Genomic DNA, 20,151 nt, shown 5'->3' on the forward strand with positions numbered 1-20,151 from the left:
AAAACATCTGCTGCAGACATTCTTTCGATGTCTGGATGTGGTGTGTATCCGGCTAGGACCGGCCATGTTGCTCCTGGTCTACCTAGTGGACCGAGCCTGGTGATGTGATTATTATGTTTTAGGGCGCCATTAAACAAGAGCAGGTGCTCTTGGAATTTGAGTGGTACTTCCACTTCTTCGAAAGGATTGTAGGTATCCGGAGGTTCCTCTATTTTATAATAGTGGAACTCCTTTGTTACAGCATTTGCTGCTGGAAAGTTTATTCATGAATAGAATACCTCTGTCTGCCGATATTCGTGTGCCTCAATTACGAATATGACTGTACCACCTCTTGGTGTCAGTCCATTGTCTATAAGTTTTAACGTTATAGATCTTCTTATGTTGACCGGGATGAGTTTTATATCCGGGTCCGCTTCTTGCATAGTATTATCAGCTTCTATTAGTTCAGCTGCTAATCTAGCTCTCTCTCTTTCATCATCACTTTCTGGCATTTTACTGTCAGGAAGGTTATTCTGTTTGTTTGCAGATCAGGTTTCTTATGGAAACAAAGATTAGATGCACAATATTTTGGAACAGTGTATCCTTCAACGTTGATTGAACCAAGAACCATACATAGGAGTTCCCTCCTGCGAGGTTTGGCGGATTTTACCTCTCACCCACTCCAGACGTCTTTGGAGTATTATGGGAAAAAGGGGTCTGAGTGAAAGAGCACGACTGAGTTACTCTAAAGTCTTGCGTTAGTTTTATCGCCTATCCAAACACGTTGGGCGCCATGTAGTGTAGTTCCTATTATCCCAATAGGCTCTGCGCATTGGAATAATACCTCCAATAGTATAGACCTAGACCAGACGTTAACTAGGTCTTCTACTGTCGATATTAGACTTAAAGTTTTGGGTTTGCCAGCTAGCTCAGAGTTCACTAGAAACTTTCTCGAATAGGCAAGGAGGAGTTGAACCTCCCTGGATAGACAATAAGGGATTTAGTTTCTGACAACCATAGAACATGACAACTTTGCTCTCCCCTAATCAAGAGTGTATCTCTAGAGTCGTGTGAAAACAAAAGACAACTTATTTTACTCAGTCAGTACGTGCATTCTTAGTTTCACCAGATTGTAGAGAAAAGGAAGAGACGGGCGTGTTCAATAAAAGATGTTATTTATTGATCAGTCTCTTTTCTCGTACAAGAGAAATGGATCGATATTATGGCAATACTTATGGTTAAGTAAAGTGCATACAATAAAAGCAGAATTATAAAATAATACTGTAAAAACATTGATATGGTTTCTAAGCCATACGTTATTTAAAATGGACAGAATATATACATACACATATACATTTAACTAATAGTACTCAACTGGTGCTTCTAACTACGCCTACCCCAGTGTACCTGACCTAAGCCTAATACGTGGGCGGGGATAGAAAGTAGCAGTTTAAGTTAAGTTTGTTTTGCCAAGTGACTGACTCAAGAATTCTCTGCAAGGGGTTATTCAGCTCTGTACCTGAGATCTAGGATGGTTGAGGGATAGTATCTCTCGTCTGAGGTCTCGATATTCCAAGCTGCCTGCGAGGGCTGCTCGGAAGCGCCGGAGCTGGATTTCTCGGCAGGAGAAAGCAGCGTCTCGTTCTCAGCGCGTCAGGAAGGTGGGGCAGTGCCAGTGGCTTCGCTCTCTGCTGGGCTTCGGCAAGTCTCGCTGCTCCCATCTCGTCACCACCGCGTGTGTTTGCTTAAGGCAATATCGGTAATATTTATACCTGTAAGGTGCCGAGATTGACGTAAGGATGGACATAGATACGTCAATAAGGATGTCATACGAGCTGGTCGTTAGCACATTCTTTTACTGAAGTTCTCGGTGAAATCAAAACAATGGCCGCACGGTTTTTCCCAGGTTGTCATAGGTTTGATTTGTTTTGAGAACTCCGTATGCCTTATCAGGGGCTGGAGGAATATCGCTTTTGCCCAATTAGATGGCAAGCGTTATGACCTAATCAGATAACGCGCTCCTGTGCCGTGGTCTGGCGTAATCAGATAACGGTTTCTGCATCATGGGATGGCTGCTAGTTAACTTGTTAACCAGAATAGGGTCAGGAAAAGGGGGATCGATACAGAACCTATAGGAATACATCACAACATATGTTAAATGTAAATATAAATGATCTTGTCAGCCCTGTTTTCTTGATAGGTTTACGATAGTAACATATCGGACTAATTTGATTATTATTTTTCTATTCTTGTATGTATTGTATATCTGGATTGTGACCATAACTGTAAATAATGCTATGTTCTACACCCCCGGGGTAGGGGGATAAATTAAAAAAAAAAAGACCTAATAAAAATATTAAAAAAAAAAAAAAAAAGGAATATGGTCTTGAAGAGGATGAATGTGTTTAGAAATACATGGTCTGGTGAATTTGTCTCCAGCCTGCAGATGCAACATATCAGCATGTAAAAGGGGTCTGAACTTAACAATACATACAACATAACTATTTATGGTTTCTCTAGACACCTGTTTGTACAGAAAACTTGCCTTGGTGGTTTTCAAAAGTTGTTAGTTGTGTTGCATGCATGAGAGACAACATTTTCACATTTTCTCGAACTGTAACAGAGTAATTTGTCTTCATTATGCGACTCTGGATATGGTTGATTATTGTGGCAATATGAAGAACTCTGAAGAGATATTGTTCTTAGTTTTATAACATCTATAAACAACCCTGACGTTTTGTAAATTTGCGTTTGCCAAGAAACAGATTCTAAAATTATAATGAAAATCAAAGACCTTGCATGCTGTAAAGAAGTGGATCAAGAGCGTAGTATTGTCTAAATATAAACATATCAAGTACGCAAAATGTAAAGAATAGGGTACAAATGATAACACGTGAGTGACTTCATAGGTGTTATGATTGGGTACTTGATCTGAGATATTGTGTGTTTTTCTTTCTTTTATTTTGCTAAAAAATCTTATTTTCTTTCTTTACTTATGGTACCTTACCTTTTGTGGCTGTTTATCAGTAAATGAAGATTTACTCTATTTGTACTTATCATACCATCTAACATTCTATGTTACTACTTGGTTCAGCCCTTTGTTGTCAGTGATATATATAGTGAGATCTCTGCAGATAGATAGAGTGTCCACCAGAAAGAGTGTTACTAAGGTAAATAAGGTAAATAACTTGTTCTTCTGATGGATAATTCTAACAGCCGATTCCTCACATCTAGAATACATACCAAAGCTGTACCTCCCCAATGTAGCGAGTCAATGGAATGAGCTCAGACCAAAAAGGTCTGCAAGACTGAATTGGTAAAATGCTCTTCCCCTTGGACCTGGGTGTCAAGGCAGTAGTACTTTGTGCATGAATGCAGTGGTGCCCACATCTCAGTCTGGCAGATTTAGGAACTGGCATTCTGCGTGCAAATGCAGTGGTAGCAGACTTGGCCCAAGTCAAATAATCCCTCCGTCCTTCTAGAGGATGCTTCTTGATCAATGCATAGCATGTCTTAATGCAGAGGATAAAACAACTTGACAAAGTCCTTTTCTGCACTACCTTACCTTTAATTGCCCCAGTGCACCCCACAAAATACTGACTGCCCAACCTATGGTCTTTGGTGCAATCAATGTAAAAGCTAGAAGTTCTTCTGGGGTCTGGGGTCCAGCTGAAAGATTCTCTCCTCCTCTGTCGAGGGGGTGATGTGGGACAAAGTAGGTTGTGAGGATGATGGGATTATCCAATGTGACAATGCATCACAACTGTAGGCAAAAAGGCTGGCCTGGTCCTCAACGGCAATTTATCTGAAAAAATTATGTGCTGCGTCCACCGCCATCACGTTCCTGAACACCCGAGGGGCGCTGGTAGGCCAAAGGGGAGCACGGTAAACTGAAAATGCTTGTGGCCTACTGTGAACCGTAGGTACCGCCTGTGTGCTCGCAGGACGGGAATATGGAAGTAAGTGTCCTGCAAGTCCAATGCTACCATACAGTCTCCATGCTCGAAGGCAGACAGGAACTGAGCTAATGCCAACATTTTGAACTTCTCCTGCTGGAGGAAGCGGTTGACGTCCCTGAGATACAAGATAGGACGCAGGCCTTTGTCCTTGGGCACCAGAAAGTAGTGGGAGGAACAACCACAACCTAGTTCTGGGACAAGGACTCCCTCAATTGCTCCCTTGGCCGAGAGACCTGTAACTTCCAGATGGAGAAGGGCCTAGTGATTCTCTGACATGCGATGGAATGTTGCTGGCATGGAGGGAGGGGTAGTATTGAAGGGGATTTTTGGGTCCCACATCCCCGGCCGCGCAGAGGCTGGGTAGAGAGGCTGGGTAGCTTGCGCCAGCCAGTGGCCCCGGGTGGAACTTGGTAGGGCACCCCTTCCATAGCCACGAAAGGGGCAAAAGGCAGACTGCACAGGACCAGAGGTGACAGCGAGGCCCAAGGTTCTGGCCGTAGCTCTAGAATCCTTGAAACGTTCAAGCGCACTGTCTGCTTTGTCGCCAAACAGGCGACGGCCATCAAATGGCACGTCCAGAAGAGTAGATTGGACATCCCCAGAAAAGCCAGTAGATCTCAGCCAGACATAGCGCCTTAGGGCTACTGACGTAGCAATCGTTGTACCCAGTCAGTCGGCGGTGACCAACCCATAGCGGATGGCGAACTTAGCTACGTCTCTCCCCTCCGCGACCGCATGGAAGAGTGTGACCCGTGCCTCCTCCGGACACTGTGGCAGCACTTGCGCAACCGTATCCCACACAGAGTGGGTATAAAGGCCCTTAGAGACATGCGTTGCTCACCGACCACAGTCCTAAGCTGGCAAAAGAAAACAACTTCTTCTCAAGATGGTCCAGCTTCTTGGATTCACTGTCTGGGAGCGCCTTTGGATGTTAAGGCTTGGACCCCAAGCTTTCGGCATAGGGTGTTCGGAGAGGAAAATTGGGTCGCCTGGGTGGTGGCGTCGGGCAATCATCCTATCCACAGGCGCCCCTGTGTTGGGCTTGGACCAAGTGCTCAGAAGTATGTCTGTGAGGGCCTCATTGAACGGCAGCAGGGGCTTCGAAGATGCAGCTGCCAGCTAAAGCACCTCAGTCAGGAGATTAGTCCTGACTACCACCCTAGGAAGCACAAAGCCCAAGGTCTAAGCCGCCCTACGCAACACCACAGCGTAGGAGGCTCCCTCCAATATGGCCACAGTAGGGAGAAAAAGCATGCCAAGGTCTGGGGAGGTATCCAGACCACTGGCCTCACCCAACTCCTCTCTCCAGTCCGGCTCATCAAGCTGGTCTGCCAAAGGGTCAACAGACCCCTCCCAGTTCCTCCTCAGCTTCCTCTGGCTACCACTCAGGGCGATAGGGAACCCGAGGGTAGAACAGTGGTACAAAAGTACCAGTAGCGGCATTGGTCAATGCAGCTCCGTGTCCAAGTTAAGGGGAAGGCCGGGGTCAAAGCTAGCCGAGGACACAACTGGCGTTGGAAGTGGCAGAGGCATTGTCAGAGGTATCGGTGCCGGTAGAGGTGACGTGAGGTCGACCGGCATCGATCCGTATTCAGGCCTGGATCCCTGGGGGCCATACAGTGCCGGGCCTGTGCCGCCGGCATCGGAGGCCTAGATCCCCCAGCCGAGTCTGTGGGGCCAATAGGCATACCAGCACAGTTGGGCTGCCCAAAGATGGAGTGGAAAGCTTCGTAATATGCACAAAGCTGGGCAGGGGGTTCTCCGGCTCCAGGGAAGGGAGGCAAACCCGGAGCCATCCCAGTCGGCTCCGTGGGCGGAGCCGAAGGACGATGAATTTCCGCGTCCCGTGTTGCTTTGGCCGACGGACGGGGAGAAGGCGAAGAGCAATGGTACTTCTTCACCTTCTTCTTGTGCTTCGACTTATCTGAAGATGAAGACTTCGATGAGGAGTGATGGTGGTGACTCCGCAACCGGCCATGCGACCTCCCTCTCGACTGGGACCTCGAGCGGGGGGGCGGAGCTGACTGCCGGGCCTCCAGAAGCTTTCGGGAATGCTCCCGTGAAGACTTCGGGTTCATGGTCTGACAGTCCGAGCATGACTTCGGGTCGCGGTCGAGCTCCAGGCACCAAAGGCACACGAGGTGCGGGTCCATGACTGACATCAACTTGTGACAGGAGTCACAAGGCTTGAAGCCGGTCCGACGATGGGACATCCCTACGTGCACCAGGAGTCGAACACCTCAAAAAAGTTTTTGACAAAAGTAAAAAAAATCACTAGTCAAAAAATTACTAAGGGTACCGCTCTCTCCGGAACTGACGTATGAGCGCAGGGGCTGTGTCTAAGTAGATACCGGGACGCCATCCCGGCGATTACAATGTCGATGCAAACGTGACTGCAAATGCCATTTTTTATGTTAATGCTGGTACGCAACAAGAATTCAGTGGTTTGAAAAGTAGATCCATAAGTCTGCTTAGCACAAAGTTATGAACACATGTGGGCACACTGGGTTCTGTAGGTGGGATAATGCTTAGTGTGGCATAGTAATTTTTCTGGATCAAATAAACAACTTACTTACCTTTGGTAACACTCTTTCGGGTGGATATTTGATCTAACCACAGATACCTCACCTTTAGAATATTCCTCAGGTGACGTTAATACAGCAGTGCTCCCGTGTGCCACTAGGTGGCATCGTGCCGTTCTACCTCAATTTTGTTCTGCCTGGAAATAATGGAATAGAGCCCCATAAAGGTGCCTATGCTGCATGCCGATGTCAATTTCTTGATTGACTCCTTCAGCTCCCTCATACACAACAGAGCATGAATTTTCAGTACAAGTGTGCCGATCTCTAATTTGGGACCTTATTAGGTGGTAAAAAGAGACCATTCCATACAGCGGGAGGTGGTAGAGCAGTGAGAAATCTGCAGATAGATAGAGTGTCCACCAGAAAGAGTGTTACCAAAGGTAAGTAACTTGTTCTTCTGATGGATAATTCTGACAGCAGATTCCTCACATCTAGAATAAATACCAAAGCTGTACCTCGGCAAGGTGGAGAGTCAATGGAATGGGCTCAGACCAAAAAGCTTTGCAGGACTGAATGGGTAAAAGGCCCTTCCCCTTGGACCTGGGGGCCAAGGCAGTAGTACTTTGTGCATGCATGCAGTGGTGCCCACATCTCAGCCTGGCAGATTGCAGGAACTATGAATAGGATGGGAAACGCACTACCAGTTAATTCTGAAGTTTGAGAAGTTTTAATGTTGTCGCGTGCAATCGGGGTTGAGCGGTCTGTGCCAAGCAGCTTTATGAATCAACAAGGAAAGTGCAACCTCTGGATAGGGGTTGTCCCCCAATGCACCATGTGATCAGGCAAATAAAGCTTGTTTCAAGATAGTCGAAGTGTAAAGACAAGAATCTTGAATCAGTTCGTTTTCCATAAATCTTTAGTGATCAAAAAGTCATCCATAATCATTCATTTCTCAGTAAAGTTCATCGTGAGTAACACATAATCATCTTATGTGGGTTGTCTTGTAAGCCCAATGCATTTCGGGCTCTACATGTGCCCTTCGTCAGGGGACATTCTAAGAATAAAGAATAAAAGAAACCGTCTTAGACTGGAAAGACTCTCGCAAGTCTATAAACAACAATATGCATCGTGCAGTTGAATGATGTAGTAAATAAAGAAGCCAACCAGTGTGGGCCGTCTGTTGCCAAAAGTGAGAGTAGTATCATGCAAAGTGAGGTTGTGGTGATCGTGGGTGTCAACAGCTCGGAATCATCGGGTGAAAGAAAAATGTGCCGCGAAAGTGACATAAAACACAATGCTGGAAGATTAAGGTGTGTCCGGAAACAAAAGAAAAGTGTTGCGTAGTGCGAACGTGTTAGATGTGCTAGTCTCGAGCATGTTTGTGAAACGGGAATTAAACAAGGACCGAGACCCCATAGAACCGCGTAAGTGAGTTAGACATGCTGAAGCCGCCCGCTGTGGTAAAACGTCAATATTCAATAAAGTCCTCACGTGATTCATATGAATGCTGAGGTTTCTGTAAGAAACGTGTAAAAAATTAAGTAAAGGGATGTATTCCCATAAATCAGTTAGGGCATACATCCAATCTGGTGGAACTGGCATTCTGCGTGCAAATGCAGTGGTAGCAGACTTGGCCCAAGTGGAATAAGTCCTCAGTCCTTCTAGAGGCTGCTTCTTGATCAGTGCATAGCACGTCTTAATGCAGAGGTCAAAACAACTTGACAAAGTCCTTTTCTTCATGGCCTTACCTTTCTTTGCCCCAGTCAACACCATAAAATACTGACTGCCCACCCTATGGTCTTTGGTGCAATCAATGTAAAAGCTAGAACCTCGTCTGGGGTCCAGCTGAAAGATTCTCTCCTCCTCTTTCGAGGGGGTGACATGGGAAAAAGTAGGTTGTGAGGGTAATGGGATTACCCAATGTGATAATGCGTAATGACTGTAAGCAAAAAGGCTGGCCTGGTCTTCAACACGAATTTATCTGAAAAATGATGTAGGATGGCTGAACAGACTCAGAGCCAGGAGCGCACTCACATTACAAGCTGTAGCGATCACAATGAGGAAGATGTTTTCAAGAGTCAGACGATGCAACAAGAAGCTCTGCATTGACTCAATGGGGAAATGCACAAAGTAATGTCAGGACCAAATTAAGATCCCGCTATGGTACTTGACTTCTGGCTAATGTCCAAAGACATACACTCTTGGGACAGAGGCTGCACATCATGCCCGCACATTGTCGGATCATGCCCCAGTCATGCTAACCCTCTCAGTACCGAAGCCCTACATACAACCATTTGCATGGCGCCTCCCCCTAATGAGCTACTAGATGCGGTATTTAGAGAGAAGATCTGAAATCAAATAACAGAGTACTTCAAGCGCAACGCGGGGTCTGTCGACACCGCCGGAACACTGGGGAGCCGTTCAAGGTGGTGACCGGCGGGTCCTACATTGCTCTTCAATCTGGGGTGCTACGTGACATCCGGGGTAGTTTTGGATGGTTAGAAAAAGAAATACAAACATTGGAAACACAATACTTTCACTCACCTTCATCTGCAACATTAGGGCATATTCGTAGTAAATTAACAGCGTTCCAATAGGAGGCGATTAGGAAAACTAATGTCTTACACAAACATGCCACGGCGCGCAGATACGGCGAGGGAGACAGGCCTGGAAAGACTTTAGCAAATCTCCTGAAGCCACTAAGAGGCTCACAGTACATCACAACCCTTGTCACCCCTGCCGATGACATTGCGCTTACACCACCAGCCATCCGAGACACCATGAGAAATTTTTACAAGCAGCTATACACCTCCCAGGCCAACCCACCCGACTCTGTGCTGCAAGACTATTTTTATTCGATAGAGCTCTTGTGGCTCAGTAGAGCACATCTTGAATACCTGGACGTCCCATTTACAGTCGAGGATGTGCATCGGGTCATAAATATCCTGCCGGCAGACAAAGCCCTGGGGGCGGACGGTCTTACGCCCACATTTTATAAGGAATACACAGAGATCCTCGCCTACTAGCAGTCTGTCAAGAAGCCTCACAACTGGGGATTCTGCCCAGGTCCATGTGGGAGGCCATAATTATCACACTGCTATAGCCTGACAAGGACCCCTCGAAATGTGACTCATATCGCCCATTATCATTGATTAACCTAGACACCAACATTTTTGCCAAACTATTGGCCAATAGGCTCCAGCCGTTGCTCCCGTTAATCGTCAGACTGGACCAATCCGACTTTGTGCCGGGAAGGTCCACTATCCCGCCACTCATGTCCTGGCAATCGCTGCACTCCTGGATGCCACTAAGGCGTTTGAGTCCTTGGAATGGGGGTTCTTGTTCCCACTTCTCTACAGGCTGGGTTTGAATCCCCTATTCATATAGCAGATTAAGCTTCTCTATACTCTGCCCACAGCGCGCCTCAAAGTTAATGGAATGATATCTGACCCCATAACTATCACCAGAGGAATGAGGCAGGGCTGCCCTCTGTCACCTTTATTGTTTGCTATAGCAACTGAGCCATTGGCTTTCAGAATCCGGCAACACCAAACAAATCGAGGAATCGGATTTACTACAAGGGGGCTCACCCTGTCAAAGTACGTGTACGACATCACTTTATATATGATGACAAATTGAAGAGATGGAAGTCTCTCCCCCTCTCCGTGGCGGGCCGTATTGCTGTAACAAAGATGATCATCCTGCCCAAAGTATTGTATTTATTCGTCAACATTCCTATTACAATTAAAGCACACTTTTTCATGCGCCTCAGAGCACTCATGATTGAGCTGATTTGGGCGGGGGGACAACCTAGGGTATCCTGGGAGATACTAACGCTGCCGCGGGCACTAGGATGTCTGGGAGCTCTGGACTTCACGCTTTATGCTTATAGTGCCCAGGCACAATATTTACTTTTTTGGGTACACCCCATACCATTTCAGCCTCATGTGGCAATTGAAATAGACAGGGTAGCACCTCTCCCCCCTAAGGACAGCACTCTATAAAACATACAAACGCCTGTGCAACGAAGTAGACACCCCAGAAACCTTCCAATGGCCTGGGGAGGTTTGTGTAAAAGGGCAAACACTGACATACTCTATGCTCCCTCCATGCCGTTGGCAAATAACCCACTGTTCCCTTCCCTCGTGGACGGCAAGGCACAGGCATGTGCGCAATCACACCACATCAAGACTAGCCAGGAATTATACCCAGGGGACAGTATTTTCACGCTGCAGCAAATGTGTGGCCCTGCACCTCATTCAGCGCTAGATTTGCTATTATACTATGAGCAATGCGCCTCATGCCGGAGTAGATTCAGAGCGTTTCCAACCCCACCTCAGACGTTGCCTGCACTCAAAAACATAATAACCGTGCAATAGGGTCGGAAACTAGTCTCTCGCATCTACACAATAACACAGAGGGACTTTCCCATAGTAGTGCCAACATCAAGTGGTGCATGGGAGGCGGACCTAGGGGTGAACATCACTGACGAGCAGTGGGACTTCAGTTGCAGACTGTTGGAGCAGTTGTCTCCTAACTATCGCCTTAGGCTCATTCACTTCAAATAAATTCACCGCCTTTACCGCACTCCCACACAGCTCCATCAGATGGGGCTGCGTTCTGATAATAACTGCTGGTGGTGCAGGGCTTCCCAAGCGACCTTTCTACACCTGGCTTTCGAGGTGCAGGCCTGTGGCCAACTTTTGGTTGAAAATACTGTATCACATCAAGAACGTAACGGGGCAAGAGCTGCCTTGCACACCACTGGTGGCGCTGTTGGGAGTAGTATAAAGCACACCACCTCAGTAGAGGAGGCTCGCAGCAATGCTACTGCTGCTGGCGAAGAGACAGTTGGCCTTGCACTGGTGCGCTGCTCCCCCTCCAACAGCGAGGGAATGGGTAAAAAATGCTACATACTGTGTGGATCAATTGTCTTGTTATTAGGAACTCTTACCGACGCAATCCCGCCCAAAGGACATCTGGGTCCCATTCACAAGTTGGCTAGGTTCCGCTGCTGAACACGACCCCTGTTACACAATCACTGGAGACTGGACCTCGGTCCGCACTGAGCAAAAGGTTGGGGCTAAACTTTGTTGTGGCTGTAATGCATTATGTTATGACCTGCGTGTCACGAGATGAAGGAGTGAACCACTGGACTGTATTCTATCTAATGTGATGTGGATGCATAACACTGTTATATTGTGTATCTTTGTATCCCTGGAGGGCCGGCTGTCTCGATAGCTAAGTAATGTTTTACTTTTTTGTGTTACTGTTTGTTATCTTATACAAAATGCAAATACATTTTTTTTTTTAAAAAGATCCCACTTGCATCAAAAAAGGTTTTAGAGGGAACATATGCATGGAACCTTTAATGAATTGCATCACAACATGTGTTTAAACAACAACGGTTGATCCAGCGAACGCAAAAAGGCCAAAAGGGATAACAAATAACCTTCAATTGTACCCTTTGCAAGAGCTTGCAGGGACAAAGATAAAACAAACAACAACACCCACAACAGGTTGCCTTGTAGGCGTCTGTATTGCAGACTTCACACCAGGCCACAAATTTGTCCCAGTGCTCTGAGTAAATAGATTTCAAAGAGGGATGTCAGGCTGCGAGGATAAAATCTACCACCTCAGGAGGTAGATCAAACGCAGACAACTGCAGCCACTAAACTTCTACGCATGGAGCTGTACATTGCGCAGGCTCGGTCAGAACCCTGCCCTGTTGCTGAAACAGAAGATCCTCCCAAAGCTGTATCCTGAATGAAGGACAAATGTTCATTCCCTGAAGTTCCAGGTACTACACCCTCCTGGCCCAATATGGAACTACTAGGATGACTTGGGCCTGGTGGTCTTCAGAACTCCAGGAGGGGAGGCAGCGGTGGAAAGGCATCCAGATGTCATGTGCCTCACTCTATCCTGAATGCATCTCCAAGAGAAAGCGTTTTTGGGAACTACTCGAAGACGTTTTGACAGTGCTCATTCTCGACAGTGGCGATAAGGTCTAGCCAGAGCTCTCCTCACTGTTGAAAGCGGTCCTGTGCCACCTTAGGATGCAATCTGCCAGGAGTGAGTGAGATAAAATTTCTATAGCGCATAATTACCGAGACCTCATAGCGCTTATGACCAGACAGAAGAAAGCACAGCAAGTTATTGAGTGGCACTGAAGAGGTTGGTTTTAAGCAATTTACGGAAGGTCAGTAAGTTGGATTCCCTATGGAGAGTGAGGGGAAGGGAGTTCCAAAGATTGGAAGCATTCAGAGAAAAGGAGCGTCCACCCCATCTGGATCTTCAACCCTTCTATGTAGTAGCAAGGAAGGCATCGCTGGAGCGAAGACTCCTGGGAGGTAGGTAGGGGGGACACCAGAGGATGAATAATGCCAGGTCCAGTTTTCCAAATAGCTCCAGACACATAGCCTTAAAACGTATTCTAGACTGGATGGGAAGCCAGTGAAGTGTCCTCAATGCGGGGCTCGCAGACTGCCTCCGGGGAATCTGGAGGAGTAGGCGGGCCGCGCAATTCTGGATCACTTGAAGTTTTTTAACAGTTGCAAGAGGGGCGCCCAAATATAGGACGTTCCCATAATCCAGTCGAGACAGGATAAGGGCTTGCACCAAGGGGATTAGAGGTAGAATTTTTCTTAACATCCTCATCAGGCCAAAACAAGTAGCTGAGAGCTTGGCGGCTTGATGATTGAAACAGAGGGTACTGTCAAGCCAGATGCCCAGGCTCTAAATCTGCTGCTTTGGAACGGGCATAGTGCCAAGACAGGTCGGCCAGGATAGCATCAGAGAGGGTGAAGGTGATTTGCCCAAGAACATTATTATCACCGTTCAGCTTAAGGTGGGATAGTTCCATCCATTCGGCTACCGCCACTAGGCAGGTGCCTAGGGCGCAGGATGAACCCTCTGGGTGGTTTAATGCAACCACCAGTTGGGTATCATCTGCATAGGTAACGATGTGAATGCCGAATGGGAGTACTATCCCTGCCAACGCAGCCATATAGGTGTTAAAAAGCATGGGGCTCATGGAAGAACCCTGCGGAACCCTACAGCTGAGAGGCCACTGGCTAGATGTTACAGTATCCTGGATAACCTGAAAAGACCGATCCTTTAGGAAGGACTGGAGCCAAGTGAGAGCCATGTGTGTTACTCCCAGGTTTTTAAGGCGCTCAAGCAAGATGGTATGATCAACAGTGTCAAACGCGGCACTGAGATCCAGCAAAATAATTGCTGCTGAGCAGCCCTGGCCTACCAGTCTCCTCGCCTCTTCTGTTACTGCCAATAAGGCAGTCTCTGTCCCAAACTTACGACGAAACCCTGTCTGGGACTCATGGAGTAGATTGTTTGATTCCAAGTACTGGACTAGAGTAGAGTTTATGTGTCTTTCGGTCAACTTACTCAGCCAAGGAAGAAGAGAAATGGGACGGTAATTGGCCAGGTTGGAAGTATCTAGGTTTGTTTTTTTCAGAAGAGCTCTAACCTGGGCGCATTTCCAGGCTGAGGGTACCTTTCCTCTGGTGATAGAGGCATTTAGGGTCTTTAGAATTACTGGAGAGATGGCTTTCGTGACTAGGGTAAGATGTTGCGGGGGAGACGGGTCCATGGGTGAGCCGGAGGTTACCCTAGGGAAGAGTGTGTTCAATGTCACCTCGTCTTAAACTCAGCTAGTGAACACTATGGTTTGGAGAAGGAGCTCTTACTGCTAGGGGCTGCCAACTCGCTCCGGTGGGGAGGAAACGATTGAGATATCAACAGATTTTTTTGATAGAAGTATTTCGCCAGATTATCACTGAGATCTTGTGCATCAACTGGGTTAGGGACTTTATGTGGTGTAGTAGTGAGGGATTTAACAATCCGGAAAATTTCTTTGGGTGAGTTCGCAGCTGCACTAATCTTAACCTCGTAGAAGGAGGATTGAGCAATTTAAATTTCCGCCTTGTAATTCCTTATTGCCTCTCTATAGACATTTTTCCAACGCGCTTGTTTGCCCTGGCATTTAAAGATCATGGTGGTTCATGATCTGAGAGATGCCCTGCCCTGATGTTCCAGATAGATTCAGAGGGACTGAGCCTCTTGGCACAGGACCTAGGAACCATGAGAACCTGCACTGGCCTTCTCTTGACTAATGGCAGGAATGCCGTCCACGCCAGGTGAATGCCCCATAATTCCAACAGATTTATGTGGAACTGGGTTTCTGCAGGTGACCAGAGGCCTCTGATCTCCACCTTTCCCAGATGACATCACCAGCCCAGAAGGTATGCATCTGCCACCATCGACAGCTATGGATATGGAAGGGAGACCTGCAGCTGGTCAGGTTGTAATCGAGCAGCCACCACTGCAGATCTTTTGCAGTCTTCTCCAAAACCTGATGGAATTTGACAGGTTCCTTTGGTACTGGGATCAATGAGACTTCAGATCTCCCTGCAAAGCCCACTTATGCCATCTTCACAAGTAGAATGCAGGAGGTCAAAGTTGATGAAGCCGCAGAATCACCTCAATAAGGTGAAGGATGAAACATCTGGATCATGGCCTGAATAACTTGGACTCGTTGATTCAGAATGAAAGCCAGAAAATGCACTGTATGTAGAATGGCTCAGATGACATGGAGCCTCTGTGCTGCAGTCAAGTGTGACTTCCGCATGTTGACCCTGAACCCCAACAATGTAAGGAGGCTCCTCATTCTCTGGGTGTTGTCAACAACTGACTGTGGTGAGTTGTCTTGAACAGCTATCATGAGTAAGGGGAAGACTGGTAACCCTCACTTCTGAAGGTATGCTGCGACTACCGCAATCACTTTTCTGAACACCTGAATGAAACTGTGGAGGACGAAAAGGGAACATCTCAGAATGAAAATGCTCTTGACCCCCTCTGAACAGCAGGTTGCTCCTTAGGGCCTGCAGGATGGGAATATAAAAATGGGCGTCCTGTGGGTCTATTGCTACCATCCAGTCCCCTGGATCCTGTAAGATACTTGAATATGTCCTTCTACAGGAAGAAATTAAGATGGTGAAGATATAAAATAGGACAATGGCCTCCTCCTTTTTAGACAATAATGGGAGTAGCACCCAGTTCAGATTTCTGATGCCAGGACTCTCTCTACGGCTCCTTTTGCTAAAGCAGCCTGAACTTCCTGCAGTAAAATGAACAAATGCTCCACCGGAAGCCATTTCCATTTAGGTGGAAGAGATAGTGGGATGGAAAAGAATGGCAGGAAATAGCCCTGTTGAAATATATGCAGAACCCATCTGTCGGATGTTATAGTCTGCCACTGATGGAGAAATTATTAATTCTGCTCCCACAATGTGGTCATGTCCTGCTAAGGACAAACTAAAGTGGCTTGGAGACTGACGTCGGAGGGACTGGGACTGGTAGGGTCGCTGTCCCTGTGGGCCTAGATGCAGCCTGTTGGAACTCCTGTTTTACCCCGAAAGGACTAGGTTGCCTGTTGTTAGGATTGTGGACCTTGACACACCCTGTTAGCAAAGCCCCTAGCGATGCATCAAATGGGATAAATTGTTGTGGATACTATGGGTGAGGAGAGACCGACCGTGCGCAGTGGCTCTTCATTTTTTAAACCACTCAAGGGCGGTGTCAGCATTCTCAGTAAATAGGTGAGACTGGTCAAAAGGCATATCCATAAGCAACACTTGAAAATCAGGCCTGGACATTTCATCCATGCTTGGCACAGGAGACTTACACTAGTTCCAACCGCGCTGCCTAAACAGTTCATGTCCAGGCCTGAGTGTACAGTATATTTGGCAAGTAAGGATGTTGGATTTCACCTCAACAGAAGGCAATTTCAAATCAAAAACTTCAGCCTCTCATCTGCTTACTTTGGCAAATAAGGTTGTCTTTCTTGTTGAAGAACCCAGCACCATGTCAGGGTCGTGTCCAATCTACTTTTCTCTTGTACTGTCAAATAAAAATTGCTATTATCATATTGTATAGGAAATTCATCCCCATCATCACCCAAAGCGAATTGACTCTGGTCAGAGTGAGACCTGAAAAATCGTTGGAGCACTGGAGGGCAGATCCTAGGCAAAGGCACTGTCTTATCAGTGAGAACTTAATGGGCGTTGCAGTGTCAGAGCTGTTCTGGAGTGTCACTTTGGCCAAGAATGAAACCTTTTTTGGTAAGAGTGACAGGACAATGGGATTGACGTCCACCTCCTGCGTCGGCTTAGTTGGGCCTGGCATTTACGTGGCAGGAACTGGCATGGATCGTGGTGCTGGGTGTGTATTGGCTCTGATGTCGGAGTTGAACCTGAAGTGAGTTCAGAAGTCAAAGCCACCCAATGGGCGCTCTCTGCAGATCCGTGGTGCCAAAAGCACAGCAGAAGGGCTGGCAGGGTGCCAAAAATTAAAAACATGGCCTCCTTAAATTCTTCAACCTGTTGTGGCATCACTGATGGCCACAGAAATTTGGGGTGCATCAGAATCTGTGAAAGAACCGGCTCCTCGGTTTAAGACTGGCAGAAAGACAGAAGGGCACCTTGATGTCCTAGCAACTTCTCAGGAGGAAAGCTTAGATTTCTCATGCTTCTTTGTGGAAGTGGTCTTACCTGAAGATTCGGATCTTGTTAACGGGGTGGGTACTGGTTCATGTTTTGCGGTTTAACTTAAATTCCTTTTAATTTGTTCCAGGTTACCTGGCTAAACCACTTTAAGTAGACTCAGATTCTCACTCACTTCATTCCCCATCCACTTGACAGCGTTTTCACAGATGCTCTCATCGTCAGTCTTAAAATCTATGGGAGAAGGGAATGGAAAGTGCACATATTCCTATTAATTTTTCTGTGCTGTCACTAAGGTTTTTTTTGTATCTCTTTTTTTGGATTCATCCCTTCCTCATTCTATTCCTTCATGTACCCATTTAAGCCTCTATTTCTCCTTTAAGCCATTCTTGGAGTCCTCTCTTTCACCAAGGGTCATTTTTACCAAATTAGATGTTTATCGGTTCTCTGACTGAGATAGGGAGCTAAGATTTCTCCTCCTAAGGCTCTCTCATTTTTTCCCTCTCTTATAATGTCTTTTCCTCATACTTTTTTGTGTGATTGCTTTAAGGTCCAAAACAACATAAAATGCTTTCAATTATTCAGATGTAAAAAACACAAGTGCTAATCCTGCCTGGAATATTTTGTGTGGCACTTAGGGCAGAAACTGAAGGGAGCCTTTCTCATCACTTTGTGTGGATTGAGTGGAAGAAGATGGCATCGAATTTGGAAGGCAAAGTCGGTTCGATCCTGAGCCCGGTCAGGCGGAATGAAAAATGTGGAGAAAACCTGTCATTGGTTGTCTTTTGAGTGTTATCTGTCAAAGGGTTATGAATCAGGGCGATGGAATGGCCTTGTGGAAGGTGTTGAAGCTTTGGTCAAGGAGCTCCAAGATAGACGTCTGAACCCGATGGCAGAGAAAAACAATCTAACAAAGGGGCTGATGACCATGTGCATAGACAGCATAGAGAATAATGTCAAATGTGCTGGTACAACATCCATAGTCTCAACCCCCAACAACTGGGCTACAAATCAAATAGCAAAAATTGTTGGAAATGCACTATACTGTAGAAAAATCGGTCGAGATTCTTGCAAACCTAAACCGAGAAGTGAGGCCATCCCAAATAGAATTTCGAATATTCAAGTTGATCCAAGATTGGTACAAGATTCCCACAAAACTTAGGAAGATATGTTTAAAACATCACTCGAACTGTGGAGATGCGGGCAACTGCACTGCACACTATTCATATATCAGAAGACCGCAGAGACATATTTAGGTTATGGACAGCAGGCGGAGTCACTCTCATTGAATCTTTATCCATCTCCACACCCATGCCATGACAACTATACCGATTTGCCTTCAATGACAACCCTCAAGCGCCGTCTATTATCCACATCACTTACTGAAGCTAAACTGTGCATTCTCCAGCACTCTCCACACTTACCCACAGATGAAGAAGGGTTTACTGAGCTGTATGAAGTTGCTTCATATGAACAACTTAGATATAAAGTACAGGATAAGGCAGAGGTTTACCTCCAGATCTGGTCACCACAATGAGGCATTCATCTGATAAACATGCTCTACAATTACATGTAGCTACAGACAGCTATATGACTGTATATATCTGGCACAAAGGTTACTGAGATGTCCCATCCCAAACTAGGATGAAGAGTTGCGATCGCTGATAAGTTATTTGTTTGATTATTGATGTTCTACAATGTAGAAATCTGCCTTACCCACCACCCCTTCCTCCTCACCGCCCTTTTCCCTGTTTTTCTTTACGCAAGCCTCATGCTTCTGGCTCTAGAAACAATGTGAGGGCCAAGATAGTTACAGTTTTTCTTTAAAAATTTAAATGATACTGTTTATTAACCTGTTTCTAGAGGATTGTTATTGCCTAGTCTCTTATGATTTCTTGTGCCGCCCATGGAGCGGTCCCCAGAAAACACAACCGATGAGGGTTTTGTGAACTGATGCTCTTTGCTTAGAGTGACCTGGCTACAATGCACTCACACAAGGATCCTTTGGATTGGGGTGGAATGGTATGCTCGACAATGAAGAATTGTAATGCCCGGACGCCTGACAACGTGTTTGGAGTTGATTCCTGTTAGTACTTCGCCGCTCCCTTTTATTCCACTAAGTATGTCCTATGGACCTCTCCCCTGCTCCTACTTACGATACTTTGCATTGTGTCAGTACTAGTTGTGATATGATAAAAGACATAAATAAAAACATACAAAATAAGTCATGTATCACCATCACTACAAAAGTTCCATGTATGCCAGTCATAGGGGAGAGCAGAAACTGAAGTGCTGAACTTTGCTACAAACTAGCTCGCAGAGAAACTCGGAAAGAGAGTTACTTCTTTTTGGTCGCCTCTCTGTGTTTCTAGGCACCTGAGTCTTGTACTACTGCATGAAGAGTGGTCCGATTAACTGGACGATGAGTCAAATGGCGAAAATGGGGCAAACAGATTAAATGCAAGATGAAATTTACTTCAGAAAGCACTCTCACCAAAAAGTACCATACCCTCTTTACCTGGGAAATGCTCACAGCAACGTTAGCTGGGAACTGGGAGAACTGCTTCAATTCAAAGACATCTCGAACAGCCCGCCTGCTCATGTGATTTTCAGCCTTGCTTGAACCCACAACATTTTGGTTTGAATGAATGTAAGCCACCTCCTGAACACCATCTAGCAAATTAATAAAGAAACAAACACACATTTAGCTACATAAACGCATGTATGACTAAATTGAAAGCAGCATTTCTGTTTATGATTCAGAGTAGGCTTGTTCTGCAAAAAGAGTACTTGATTGCACAGCTTCAAGGACCTAGATCTTCAATTAAGTAAACCTATCGATTATTCTTTGGTCAGGTGTTTTATAAATTTAGAGTCATGATCACAATATGCATAAATACATGCACTGAAAACCACAACATGGTTAGTTTTTATGTACTGCTTGCACAGTGAGAAACGCAACTTAGATACAAAGAGCACACACATGTGCAAACTTGAAGATGAAGCAAAAAATGAACATATACCACTATGTACACAAGTCAACAGACACACCCGGACACAGATCAACTGACATACATGCCTTCTTGAGTACATACCAATAGACTTACAGGAACTTTGTACACAGACAAACCTGCAGGAACCCATGCACACAGATAACACAGAGACACACAG

At 46.1% G+C, this 20,151-nt stretch overlaps 1 protein-coding gene across 1 annotated transcript in view; it reads right to left on the bottom strand.

The window, feature by feature from the left end:
• The window catches only part of ERCC6L2 (ERCC excision repair 6 like 2), a 1,215,137-nt gene that overhangs the window by 200,463 nt on the left and 994,523 nt on the right, over positions 1-20,151 (bottom strand). The window contains exon 20 of the mRNA XM_078675691.1: positions 19,499-19,653. Coding sequence (XP_078531817.1) covers positions 19,499-19,653 — 155 coding nt within the window. The remainder of the gene's footprint in view (positions 1-19,498; positions 19,654-20,151) is intronic.

This window comes from Lissotriton helveticus, chromosome 2_1, assembly GCF_964261635.1.
Source record: "Lissotriton helveticus chromosome 2_1, aLisHel1.1, whole genome shotgun sequence".
Taxonomy (NCBI): domain Eukaryota; kingdom Metazoa; phylum Chordata; class Amphibia; order Caudata; family Salamandridae; genus Lissotriton; species Lissotriton helveticus.